Here is a 13,496-nt window from a genome sequence, read left to right on the forward strand (position 1 = left end):
TGGTGTTTTAACTAGGGAAAATAATACATGGGGTTTCCTTCTGTTTTGCAGCAAGCTAGCAAGTCCTCTAAATACTGTTAGAGATGTGCTTTTCTCTGAAAATGACAATATAATGTTGATAGAGAATTAAGTGGCCATTTTAAGATGTTTCACAAAAAATGTCCAGCCAGTGACGTGCATTTGAAAGGGAATTTTTTATACTGAGGTCAGACCCCTCAAGCAAGCTTAGAGAGTCAAGCATGTAAGTTAAGGGTACCATAGAGTGACCTAGCCACACTGTATTTTTTTAACTTGTTTTGGGTCTTTCTGGGCAAGCTGTTAGAAGGCTTTTGAGGTTCAAAATTCATTGGAACATATTCCACAGTGTTGACATGAAGGACCGTGAAAGCACTATTAAGAGCTTCTCTTGTTTAAAAATGTTTAATGGAGTCTTTGATTGTAAAAATAATTCAGTTCATATTGAAAATCTGTGCTAGGAACTTAACTGCTCAGAACTGTACTGTAGACAACAAAAAAAAGAAATACAGCTGAGATTTCCAGATGCCTGCCAAAAGAACACGAGTCTGAATATTTCAGTTATTGCTTCCAACAATTTTTTTTATATTAGTTCATGTGAGGATGAGGAAACTTCCATTACTAGCTCTGGAGGATTTTTATTTGCATGCATTATCTGTTTTCGCGGTTTTATCTTTGCCCATTTCAAAACATTTGTTTTTCTTAGCATTAACCTGCTAATTCCAGTGTTGGGAGTAGAATCACGTCTTCTCAGAATCAATATTACACAGTGAGAAAAAATATCAAATTATGATAGCATTTTGCTGAAGCATTCTTTCTTTAATTAGTTGAGTGCCAAACATTTAAATAGGCTTTATTTTTATTTTCAATGGAAAAAATATCTGCAGCGTGAGAATGCAACTGATTATAAGCACTGCCTAATTACGAAGAATGAAAATGGAGAATATAATCTTAGTGGAACCAAGAGAAGTTTCAGTAATCTTAAGGATCTCTTGACCTGTTACCAGACAGAAACTGTCCGTTCAGACAGCATAATTTTCCAGTTCATCAAATGCTGTCCTCCAAAACCAAAAGGTAAGATAAGATTATTTCTAAGCAGACGGGTTTCCAACTTTGACATTGAAGACTTGAAAATAAGTTAATAGTAAATGACTCTCAGGTAGATAGATATGTTTCTGTGAGTTTTTTTAAATGTCACTGACCTAATTGTTCATCTTTTTGATCATAGTTTTCAGTCCTGGTGTCTGCCAAATTTTACTGTGTTACACAGTGGTCTCTTCCAGAAGGAATAATGGTAGTCAGTTTCATGATTAGAAGCAAAACTGATTTCTTAGTTGTAGTGATTGTATGCAGCTGCATTTCTTCTTCAATCAAGTGTTTTCATGTCTTGTGACAGAAAGAGCTACTAAATGTATCTGTCATTTCTCACTGAGGGTATTTGCATAAGCAGTGGAACCAACCAATGCCAGTGAAATTCTTTCATTGTTGACATCTCAGCTGAATTATGCCAAGCTGGCAGTGTGATTTAAACTTCTTTTTAACACATAAATACGCACAGGGAATAGAGCTTCTGCCTGAGGAATGGATTTTTCTTGAGTTTACATGAAAGGTTTTGTCTAGCTTTCAAACTCGTAACAAATACCTCCTTTATGAATTATAATAAAATCTGTCCTTTTTGATTATTATAAGTAGTACTGCTTCTTATAGTTGATGTAAGTAATTGTCTCATAAAGTCACTACTTAACCAAAAACTTGAGATAACAGAATATTTAATACCACTTTGATCTCTCTCAAATTTGATTCAAATTAGCCAATGGATTCAAAAGCTTGGAGAAGATTTGAAAAGTAAATGCCTGTGCACCTTGCAGAGAATAATTTTGTAACCTTATTTCCATTGAAACAGAAAATGTATATGCACCAGAATTATAAATTATTGAAAAAAATTAATCACACATCTTGCATGCATATACCTACAAACATGTACCTGTCAGCTTTAATTTTACTAACAGACCTGCTTTGCTTTGTGGAGAGCCTTTTTTCAAAATCACTTGAATAATTACTGTGGTAAAAGGAAGGCAAGGATCACTAAAGGATCGCTGAAGTGCTGCTGGAGCAAAAATGCATAAAAGCCCTAGGCATCCAAAAGATACGTAGTTCTTTAACATAATAACTTCATAATATAAGAGAAGGTGACTTGCACCCTCTTCTTCCATTCCTGATTTTTACCCCAAATAAAATGTGAAAGGAGGCAGAAATATTTTCAGAATGTTTGTTAAAAGTAGGAGCATTTAAGAAACTTAGAATAGCTGAGTGAACCAAAACATTTTTGCTCATTGGAAAAAAATCAGACTTTGAATTTGTTTAATGAAATATTGTGTGGCTTTTTTAATAACCTTATCTCAATGTGATATCTTCTTTTTGTTGGATTAACAGCTTATCATTAGTAATCCTTCTGAGATAATATTGGTTTAGTTTTATATTTTACAAATTTTATTTCTTTTTCTCTTCCTCTCTTTCTCTTCCTATTTCTTCTCCCAGATAAATCAAATCTCCTAGTCTTCAGAAGCAATAGTGTTTCTGATGTACCTTCATCACCTACGCTACAGAGACACAATAATGTCAATCAGATGGTCTTTCATAAAATCCGGAATGAGGACTTGATATTTGTAAGTCAGTTAGTTGCTTCTTGCACTGCAGATGGTTGGTTTAATACTAAGTTTTTAAAAGCTCAGTATATGTTTAAAAGAGCCTTACCTGATCTAGGAGATTTTTCTGTAATCTTTATTTAGAGGTGGGAGAGAATTTTATTTTTTTTTTTAATTTACCTTTAATTCAAATAATTTTGGTTTTATTTTGTTTTATTTAATGTGTCCTTTTGACTGCAATAGTGTTTCTTTTCTTTACTCCTAGGGATATCAAAATACGTCTTAATAACAGAAATTTCTTCCTCTGCTTCTTGCAGCGAGTTATTTTCTGAGGTACTTGAGGAGTCAATAAAAAATAAGCAAAGATTTAAGCTGTTCCTGATACAGTTGCAGTCTGACTCTAGAGGTGTGCTAGCTGTAAAGATTACCATATGTGTTACTTAAGGTGGTTGTTAAGGAGATCTTTTGCAAAACAGGAAGAAATTTCTGGGTTTTTTTCTCCATCTGTATCCTGCTTGTTTTTTAGGAGGAGAGTCTTGGACAGGGCACATTTACTAAGATTTTCAAAGGTGTAAGGAAAGAAGTGGGAGACTATGGCCAACTTCATCAAACTGAAGTTCTTTTGAAGGTGCTGGATAAAGTGCATAGAAACTACTCTGAGGTTGGTGTGATTGTTGACTGCTGTATAATGATTGTCCATGTTATGTTGAGCATTACTTTTCATATAGTAAGCAACTTTATTACATGGTAGAGGGTGATATGCTGAACTAAGCTCATGCTTGGCCTTGTGACACTGGGAGGATAGATTTGAGACTTGCTTTGGGAAGTAATTCCCCCATGTGGGAAGCCCTTTATTTCCTCTCTCTCCACCATCCGTCAGAGAATTCAGAGCTACCCACTGAGAGTGGGAGAAAAGCTGCTTTGTGTTGTAAAAGTACCGCAGGAGAAGTGGTATGGCCACAGAATTGCCTTTACCAGTAAATTAGTTATTGACAGATGAGAGGCCAATATTTATAGAAAATTACTCTTTTGGTAGACTATCTTCAGTGGTTTGGAGTTGTATTGATTCTCCAATAAAATCCACCTTTCACATCAAGTCATAAAAAATCAGAAGTATTTCTGTATGAGAAACACTTTCCATATGTATAATCATCAATATTCATTTAGGTATTTTATTGTTTGAATGAAGCTGTGAGCAAACCTGAAATGCCTTTTTGCAGAAATGAATACATTGGTAATTGACCCCAAAATTGTGTGTGAGAATTTAATTTTAAAGAATTTAACAAGATGTGGTAGTGTTTAATGAATTAATGTAACTTTATATGACTGTTTATTGTTCAATTGATTATATAATTGTATCAAGTTCCTAATTAATCTAACTGTATTTACAGCAAGCCAAGATAAATCAGTCCATAGTATAATGAACTTTTCACATAAGACAAATCTGCATGCAAGTGTAAGCGAAAAAGGAGAAGACATTTTGGATAGTCAATATTCATAAGCAATGTAGGCATGCACTTTGGACAGTTGAAAATTATAAAGAAACTATAACCCATAATTTTAATTTTAATTAGCTAGGTAATATACTTGCATTCTAAAGTTAAGTGAAAATCAGTTGTTCAAAGGATTAAGAATACAGAAACACAAGTGTAGTCACCTGAAGGAAAATGTGATAGTTTTCGCAGTGTCATCATAAAAATCACAGTATGGTTTGGGTTAGAAAGGACCTTAAAGATCATTTAGTTCCATCATTCAACCTGCCATGGGCAGGGACACCTCCCACTAGCTCAGGTTGGTCAAATCCACATCCAACCTGGCCTCGAGCACTTCCAGGGATGTGGCAGCCACAGCTTCTCTGGGCAACCTGCTCCAGCGTGTCGCCACCCTCACAGAAAAGAATTTCTTCCTAACGTCTAGCCTAAATCTCCCTTTATCCAGTTTAAAGCCAATTACTTTTTGTCCTATCACTACCAGACCTCAAAACAGTTCCTCCACAACTTTCCTGTAGGCCTCCTTCAGGTACTGGAAAGCCACTATAAAGTCTGCCCAGAGCTGAATAACCCCAGCTTTCTCAGTCTGTCTTCACAGGAGAGGTTCTCCAGCCCTCTGACAACTTTGTGGCCCTCCTCTGGCTTTGCTTCAGCACATCTACATCCTTCTTGTGGGGGGCGGGCTCCAGAACTGGACACCGTACTCCAGGTGGGGTCTCATGAGAGCCAAGTAGAGGGGCAGAATCACCTCCCTTGACCTGCTTGCCACATTTCTTTTGATGCAGCCCAGCACACAGTTGCCTTCCTGGGCTGCAAGTGCACATTGCCAGCGCATTCTGAGCTTCTCATCAATAAACACCCTCAAGTCCCTGTACTCAGGGCTGCTTTCAATCCATTCTCTGCCCAGCCTGGATTTGTGTTTGGGATTGCCCTGACACGTGTCCTCAACGTTGCACTTGGCCTCATTGAACTTCATATGGGGCCCACCTCTCCAGCCTGTCAGGGTATCTCTGCATGGCATCCCTTCCCTCCAGAGTGTCAACCAAACCACACAGCTTGGTGTTATCAGCAGACTTGGGAGGGTGCACTTCATCCCACCATCTGTGTTGCAGACACAGGTGTTAAACAGCCCCAGCCCCAGTTCTGACCCCTGAGGGACTCCACTGAACACTGGTCTCCACTTGGACATTGAGCCATTGACCACACCTCTTCTGAGTGTGACCATCCAGCCAATTCCTTATACACCGAGGGGTCCACCCATCATATGCATCTCTTTCCAATTTAGAGACCAGGATGTCGTGTGGGACAGGGACAAATGCTTTGCACAAGTCCAGGCAGGTGACATCAGTTGCTCTCCTGACCCCTACCTGCTTGGACAACCTCTTTTTACTCCTCCCAGACTGCCTGTCCTTGCTTCCACCCTTTGTAGACTTGATTTTTACATCTAACTGTGTCCAGGAGCTCCTTCTTCATCCATGCAGGTCTCCTGGAATTCTCATTTGCCTTCCTCTCTGTTGGGCTGCATTGCTCCTGGGCTTGGAGGAGTGGATCCTTGAATATTGACCAGCTCTCCTGGGCTCCTCTCCCCTCCAGGGCTTTATTCCATGGTATCCCACCAAGCAGATCCCTGAAGAGGCCAAAGTCTGCTCTCCTGATGTTCAGGGTAGTGAGCTTGCTTTGCATCCTTCTTATTGCTCCAAGGATCCTGAACTTCACTGCTTCATGGTCACTGCTGCCAATGCTGCCCTTGAGCTTCATGTTACTCACCAGCCCCCTTTTTTTTGGTGCAAACAAGATCCAGCATAGCTCCTTTTGTCATTGGTTCCTCTACCAGTTGGAAAAGGAAATTGTCAGTATATTCCAGGAACTTCCTGGATTGTTGATGCCCTGCTATGTTGTCCCTCCAACAGATGTTGAGGTGGTTGAAGTCCCCCCTGAGGGCCAGGGCTTATGAATGTGAGGCTACTCCTATCTGTCTTATGAAGGGCCTCATCTGCTCTGTCTTCCTGGTCAAGTGGCCTGTATCAGACCCCCAGTGTGATATCACCTGCCTCTGAATTTTCTTTGACCCTGACCCGTAAGCTCTTGATCAGCTCCTTACCCGTCCTCAGGCAGTGCTTTATGCACCCCAGTTGTTGATTGATGTTCTCCCCTGCCCGTCCTTCTGAAGAGCTTGTACCTACCGATGCCCACACTCCAGACCTAAGAGCCATCCCACCACATCTCAGTAACACCAATAACATCATAGACCTGGAGGCATGTGCGTGTTTCTGTCTTCTCTTGTTTGTTCCTTGTTGTATGTACATTTGCATAGAGACATCTGAGTTCCTCCTCCATTGAAGCCATCTTGCTGGCTGGGATTACAGTCTCCTGCATTTCAGGTGTTCTGCTGTCCTGTGATCCTTTTCCTGACCTAGGGCATCTATTACAGGCACTGGCTTCAAAGTGGTGGCCATGGGATAGATTGAGGATCCCTTCCTCTGGCAATGCTAGTTTAAAGCCATCTTTACTAGATTTGCAATCTTATGGCTAAAGATGCTCACCCATCTTAGACCATGGTCTAAGCAGCTAAAGGCCTGGCTGTGACACTGTTTTGACCTGTTTTTTTGGCTGAATAATCAGCACACAAACAAGTGTAGTTGGAGATGCCACTGAAGAAAATAAAATACTACTAAAGAAACAGAAGCATCTGAAGGCTTCCTGACAAGGTTAGGTAAGGTCTCACAGTAGTGGATGAGTGATACAATACTTCTTGTCTTTATTAATCTGCTATGCAGTAATAAATTGGAAACCAAGTATGCATTATGAAAGAATGAATTGGAAACTGAATAGTGTGTCATGAATTTGTTGCTTACTTTTTTTAGTAAACTGACGTTGAAGAAACATTCTTTTTAAAATGTGGACATCCACCTGTCTGCAGAAAAAGAGATTGCAAACCTCTGGAATGTGCATTATCAGTTATTTTTTTAAAAAACCCTAAAGCCTAAAATAACCACAAACAATATAAAATATGTTACATAGGGTCTTTGCAATGAGTTGGAATCTGAAATGTTGTTTTAAATGCACATTGTTTTAATAAATTGATTAGAAATCATGTAATGTTTTGGGGTTTTGTTGTCACTGATACTAATTCTCTCTCTTACTCTCTCATTCGTCAAAGTCCTTCTTTGAGGCAGCAAGTATGATGAGCCAGCTTTCTTACAAACATTTGGTGTTAAATTATGGAGTCTGCGTATGTGGAGAGGAGAGTAAGTACAAATTAATTATCTTTTTGTAGTAATTTTGTACAGCTGCCATTAGAATTTATCATTGCTTGTCAGTAAAAGTAGGGGAAAAAAATGCAAACCAACCTATCACACCAGCTGGACAGCCAATACATGTTCACCTTGCAGTAGTATTGGTTTTGGTGTTTGAAATCTAGTTAATACTGTGGTAACAAAGAAAATGAAAAAATTATGTATATACAGCCAGTGTGAACAGTAACCTCTAATTTGCTCAGTCATGTCTGAAAAGAAATGAACTTCCACACTTTGAAGAAGTATAAATAGCATAAGGTATTTGTGACAATGCTTTAAATTTATAGGTAGTTCAACAACAAGGTATCAAAAAAAGAAGCATAGTACTACAGTAATGAATCTGTCCTGAAATTACACTATTTACTGTTGGTTTAAATTGTTACTCTTTTTACCATTTTAAATCAGATATCCTTGTACAAGAATATGTAAAATTTGGATCCTTGGACACATACCTGAAAAAGAACAAAAATGTTATCAATATCTTGTGGAAGCTGGAAGTAGCCAAACAGTTGGCATTAGCCATGCATTTCCTGGTAAGTAGTTTGTTCTTCATTTTTCTTAACAGCTGAATTAAAGTGTTTCAGCTAATACATGTAGAATGCCTGAGCTATTGTTTCCTTACCACTTAAAACTCAGGACGGTATTTGAAAATAAGCTTGGCATATACCAGACAGTGGACAGCCAAGGACAGACCTTTGTATTTTGCACAAAGTGTTATTGAATTTCCCATTCTTTTTTCATGCTTTGTGTTTTAGTGTGAAATAAAAACTCATTTCCAGAAAAAAAAACATTGTGCTGTTGAAACTGCTAGTGTCTTCTTTTTGTGCATTAGGTCACAACCTTACACTCTTTACTTCAACATAAAGCCCATTATTCAAGAAAGTATATATGATTAAATTAATTAGATTAAGCTTCCCCTTAACAGAATTTAAATGTTCTTGTATTCATTTTACATGTCGTACTGATGGTTCAGTATTCTTCCACGTTAATGTACATCAAATAGTTTTAAACTTGAAACTTTAGGTAGCTAATGAAAATTGGCTGGAAACTATGACTCTGAGGGAACTGATGAAATGTCTAAGATTTTAGCAATTTAATCTATGATCATTATTTTCTTTGATGTTTTCCTCATGCTGTAAAGAAATGGATTTAAAATGCCTCTTCAACTGTAAGATTTTTTTGTCAGTATATCGAAGATGTATTTCTGTTCACAGGAGGATAAAGGCCTTGTTCATGGGAATGTCTGCGCAAAAAACATTTTGCTTATCAGAGAGGAAGACAGGAAGTCTGGAAACCTTCCATTTATAAAACTAAGTGATCCTGGCATCAGTATTACAGTTTTACCAAGAGATAGTAAGTCTTATGTGAGCTTTCTTGCTTAATGCTTCTGACCTGAAAAATAAGTTGAGGTTGTTTTTTTTTCCTGACTGCCACCTAAGGTACTTCTGTTATACTAAGTTCCATCATCTATCACTTCAAAATAATCTCTGCAGTCCTAGTCAGCAGTTTTGAGTTTCTTTATCAGCAAATATCTTCTTTATCAGCTACAGAAAGTACAGCCCCAGTTTTCCATTATGTGAAGTTTTTTGCCCTGCTTTTCTCATTTTCAGCTTTGTTGTTTTTTTTTTTCACTGGTAGTACTTTTAGGATGCTGTAATGTACTGTGAGTAAGTAAGTTGTGTTGGCAAGTAGCTGCTGGACTTAGTATCCTATTAGTGATGAAGATTAAATTGGTTGTTATAGCTTTCAGAACTGAAAGTGAATGCTCTTTTAAAAATGCTGCCTGGTAGTTGAAAATCATCTTCAGTGCATTTCTTGGTGAGTTCCTGAAGCCACTTGATGATGCTAAAAATACTGTATTATCATCTGCAATTGAGGCTGTTCTAATGCTTTATAGACAGCACAATTAATTACATGAAAATAAACTAAAAGTACATGCAAGATTGTTACACTAATGAAGCTGAAGTAACCTCACTATTCTTTATCTAGTCTTTTTTATAAGTTTGGAAAAATGGACACACTTTAAACTGGGTAATTTTATACATATCAAAAGAATTAATGCTTCTAAGAGATTATAAGCGATACAGTGTCATTATTTTCCAATGAACTGTTTAAATTCTCCCTTTCTAAATGAGAAGCCTGCATGAATCTTATGAGATCTCATTTTAAGGAGCTTTAAATCTACATTAGTCCAATATAATCTTTTAAGTTGTTACTACAATCAATATGAGAAGATTAAAAATTGAGTAATATGAAAATCCTTGTGGCGTCTTTTACTGTTCTATAATGTGCCAACCACTAGCAAACTACTTTTTACTCTTCGCCATCTAGTTCCTTTGTGGTAGCTGCTAAATCTTTATAACATTGGGGGAAGTACAGAAGTCAGAGTGAAAATACAATGTTGAATGGGTGTTAAGGCAGTTTTGTAACATTGGGCTTATTTTACAATAACACTAATGGTCCTCCACTCTGATTCATAAATATTATTTTTTTACATATTCTGTAGCTTTTTTTTTTTAAGGCAGGAAGAAGAACTTGGAAAGGTACTAAAAGGACATTACTGAATGAAACAGCTGCGTATGGGAAAGTTATTTTTAGTAAATCAAGTATTTTATAGAATGATCTTGTTTTGTATTAATCTTAACCTGATGTTTCCTTTGCGTGATTGCACAGTTCTTCTTGAGCGAATACCATGGGTTCCACCTGAATGTATTGAAAATCCCAAACAATTAAGCCTGGCCACAGATAAATGGAGTTTTGGTACTACTTTGTGGGAAATCTGTAGTGGAGGAGACAAACCTCTGAGTGCACTGGATTCTTCAAGAGTAAGTATTATTGAGTCTGCAATCATAACAATTCTTTGGACATGTCTAATTTGAAGTACCTGCTGTTGTAACCCTATCAGGTTGTAAAGCAGTGTGGCCCATGGCCACTGTAGAGAAAGGACACTTTAATTGGTAGAGAATGATCAGAAGTGAAGATTTGAAGTTTATTTTTATGTTGCTTGTTTTGATTTTTACAGAGACAAAGTGCAGCATTGTCTTATCTTGTTCTTTTCTCTTGCTTTGTTCCAACAGTGTTCACTTTTTTTAAAAAAGTATTCCTAAAAATGTACATGGTTTTAAATTGTCATTAATCTAGCAACCAAACACCTTACATACGTTAAGACTTTGTGTATTGCAGAAAATTCTACTATTTTGGCTAAACCAAAAAAACGAACGTAGTCTCAGCTAGGGGCAAGGGTGGAGGGGAAGCACATTCCATAGAAATACTGTTTCTTCTGTATTTGTCTCCTTAGTTGGAAGCAAAAAAATTATTTCCCTTAGTACACTACAAAAATATTTGTAGTATTGTTTGTGTAAATGGACTCTTGCCTTCCCGCAAAGCCCAATCTGAATTCTCAGACGTTGTAATCAGCTCTCACTATCAGCTCCAAGGTCTACTTACACCTAGGTTATAGATACCTATGTATTTAAAAAATTACCTCTGTCTTCATACTAATTCATATTTTTTCATAATAATAAAGCTTTGCACAACTGGAGTTGCTCACAGGTGGACAGAATTTTCTGATGGACTGATCCAGTTGAGGTTTTGTGAACTTACCAACAAAGAAGACACCTTCTTTCCCATTATCTTTCTCTGTTTTTTTATGTTCCGCCGTAACTGACAGAAAATTTCTGAACTGATTACTCTAGATTATACCAGTCTTGCTGCATTGTCAGCCTTGGCTTTTGGCACAAATTGGTCAGGTGTACATTCAGTGGGATAACAAGTGTAGATCGAGAGCTGTATATTTTAGCTGCTCTGGTGAGAATCTTAAGGCATCTGCAACTCCTCTTGGTTATATATTAAAATGGCTTTTATCTATTTCATTCCAGAAACTACAGTTTTATGAAGACAGGCACCAGCTTCCTGCCCCCAACTGGACAGAACTAGCAAACCTTATAAACAACTGTATGGATTATGAGCCAGATTTCAGGCCCTCATTTAGAGCAATTATACGTGACTTGAATAGTCTGTTCACTCCAGGTGAGCTTCTGATACAACATGAACACACTACACAAAAAGAACTCTGATTCCTCTTGGGTCACTTTTGTATGGTGCCTTCCTTTACGATGTGTTGACTCAAAACCACTTTCCAAAGCTGACCCAGAAACCTAAGTTCCTACGGGTGCTATGTTGCTGCTTTTCAGTTAGTTCTAAAAGAGGATACATTAAAAGTTAACATTATTGTTCAGGGCAATTGTCTGGTTTGATTAATGTCCCAAAACTCTTTGACACAGTAAATTACATTTTTCTTTTTACTCTCAATAAAATATATACCTGTCTTTTTTCCAAGTGGAAGATACCTGCTTTTAAACAAGTCCTTGCGCAGTTTATGTTTCTCCCCTCTGTAGTAGTGGAGTTGTTGCACAATAGTTACTGAATTTGATGTAGAATAGGACTGCAGAAAGGAAGTTGGGAAGCTAAAGCAAGACTCGCTCTGAGTCAAGACATTTAGCTTTTTTTTTTGATACCTCCTTGCCTTTGACTGCAGATTACCATATAGAATTTAAGATGGTTGTTTATATTCTGTGGAGCTTGGTGTATGCCAAGCAAAGGTAGAACATGCCACGATTGTAACAAGTTTCTTTGTTCTCCTATTGCCTGCTCTGTGCCTCCTTTTCCCTTTCTCTCTTTCCTTCTTCCTCCTGCCTTTCAGATTATGAACTACTGACAGAAAGTGATATGTTGCCAAATATGAGAATTGGGGCACTTGGATTTTCAGGTGCTTTTGAAGATCGGGACCCAACACAATTTGAAGAAAGGCATCTGAAGTTTTTACAGCAACTTGGCAAGGTAGGATGTTTTGAAATTCTCTGATTGCCTACAAAAGAACAGTTGTTTTAACTTATCTTTCAATGACCCCATACACATACATTGAAACTTCTGTTATGGAACTTAATAATTTCAGTCATATCTGACCACAATAATGCAGTACCTTCTAGATCTTTTATTTGTTTCACAGTATCATGTGAAGAAAGCTAGCTGTCCTCTTCAATTAATCCAAACACACCAAAAGGCTAAAATCTTAAGGGATGCAGAACCGCATGTGACATAGGTTTGGAGTTGTTTTTATACTTGGTGTTCATTTTAAAACACTCCAGAACAGTGTCACATAGAACTAGTGAGGTTGGGTTTTTCTGTGCATACATACTCTGAGAAGTCTGAATATGCACTCCATGCTGTTTCATGATTGCTGGATGTTCCTTTGATTCCAAGTACTAGTGAAAGCAAACCTGAAAGCCAAGTAGCAGAAGTACTGCTGGCAGATAGTAGTTTGTAGACCATAAATGATAGCATAGCATAGGAAGAGGAACAGAGTGGTGGGTGATGACTGCATAAAAGAAGATAAGGAAAATGCAAACAGAGAAAGAGAAGGCGGCTGAACATTGAAACAAGCAGGGGAAGTACCACCAAGAAATAGAGGACAATTAAGAACCAAGAGAAACCTGAACGTAGGGGTTTTTACAAGTGGAGGAAAAGGAGTATCCCAGCTGACAGTTTGGAAGTGCAAGAGGACATTTGTGAAGGGGAACAAAATGAATAGACATTACCCCCTCTCTTTGTCCTCTTTTACTCTCGTCCAATTTGCTTCCTTATAGAACTGTTGTTACCTTTTCTGTCCTTTTTTGTCAGGGAGGTTTTGTGGCATTCATGTATTTGTGGTCACTGTAATGCTAATACAGTGAGTACTAAAGCAGTACGAACAAGCACTGAGACAATAATGTGTACTTCTTTTTAATTTGATTATTTCCATTTGTGATCTAGGGAAATTTTGGCAGTGTTGAGATGTGCCGGTATGACCCCCTGCAAGATAATACTGGGGAGGTGGTGGCTGTGAAAAAGCTGCAACATAGCACAGAAGAGCACCTTAGGGATTTTGAAAGAGAAATTGAAATACTTAAATCTCTGCAGCATGATAACATTGTTAAATACAAAGGAGTATGCTACAGCGCAGGTATGTGCTATATTGGATACACCTTCTGGTGTTTATTTAAGTACACATT

At 37.7% G+C, this 13,496-nt stretch overlaps 1 protein-coding gene across 13 annotated transcripts in view; it reads left to right on the plus strand.

Annotated features, from left to right (window-relative positions):
• JAK2 (Janus kinase 2) overlaps positions 1-13,496 on the plus strand; it is a 92,685-nt gene that overhangs the window by 61,168 nt on the left and 18,021 nt on the right. For all 13 annotated transcript variants that reach the window (XR_007891780.1, XM_051642138.1, XM_051642134.1 and 10 more), the window contains 10 exons: positions 903-1,089; positions 2,554-2,681; positions 3,187-3,321; positions 7,311-7,398; positions 7,852-7,979; positions 8,661-8,799; positions 10,120-10,271; positions 11,325-11,475; positions 12,149-12,285; positions 13,258-13,447. Coding sequence is in view for 12 of the 13 variants with exons in the window: in XM_051642138.1 (XP_051498098.1) it covers positions 903-1,089; positions 2,554-2,681; positions 3,187-3,321; positions 7,311-7,398; positions 7,852-7,979; positions 8,661-8,799; positions 10,120-10,271; positions 11,325-11,475; positions 12,149-12,285; positions 13,258-13,447 (1,435 nt within the window). In the remaining variant the exon portion in view is untranslated. The remainder of the gene's footprint in view (positions 1-902; positions 1,090-2,553; positions 2,682-3,186; positions 3,322-7,310; positions 7,399-7,851; positions 7,980-8,660; positions 8,800-10,119; positions 10,272-11,324; positions 11,476-12,148; positions 12,286-13,257; positions 13,448-13,496) is intronic.

The sequence above is a fragment of the Apus apus genome, chromosome Z (assembly GCF_020740795.1).
Source record: "Apus apus isolate bApuApu2 chromosome Z, bApuApu2.pri.cur, whole genome shotgun sequence".
NCBI classification, from domain to species: domain Eukaryota; kingdom Metazoa; phylum Chordata; class Aves; order Apodiformes; family Apodidae; genus Apus; species Apus apus.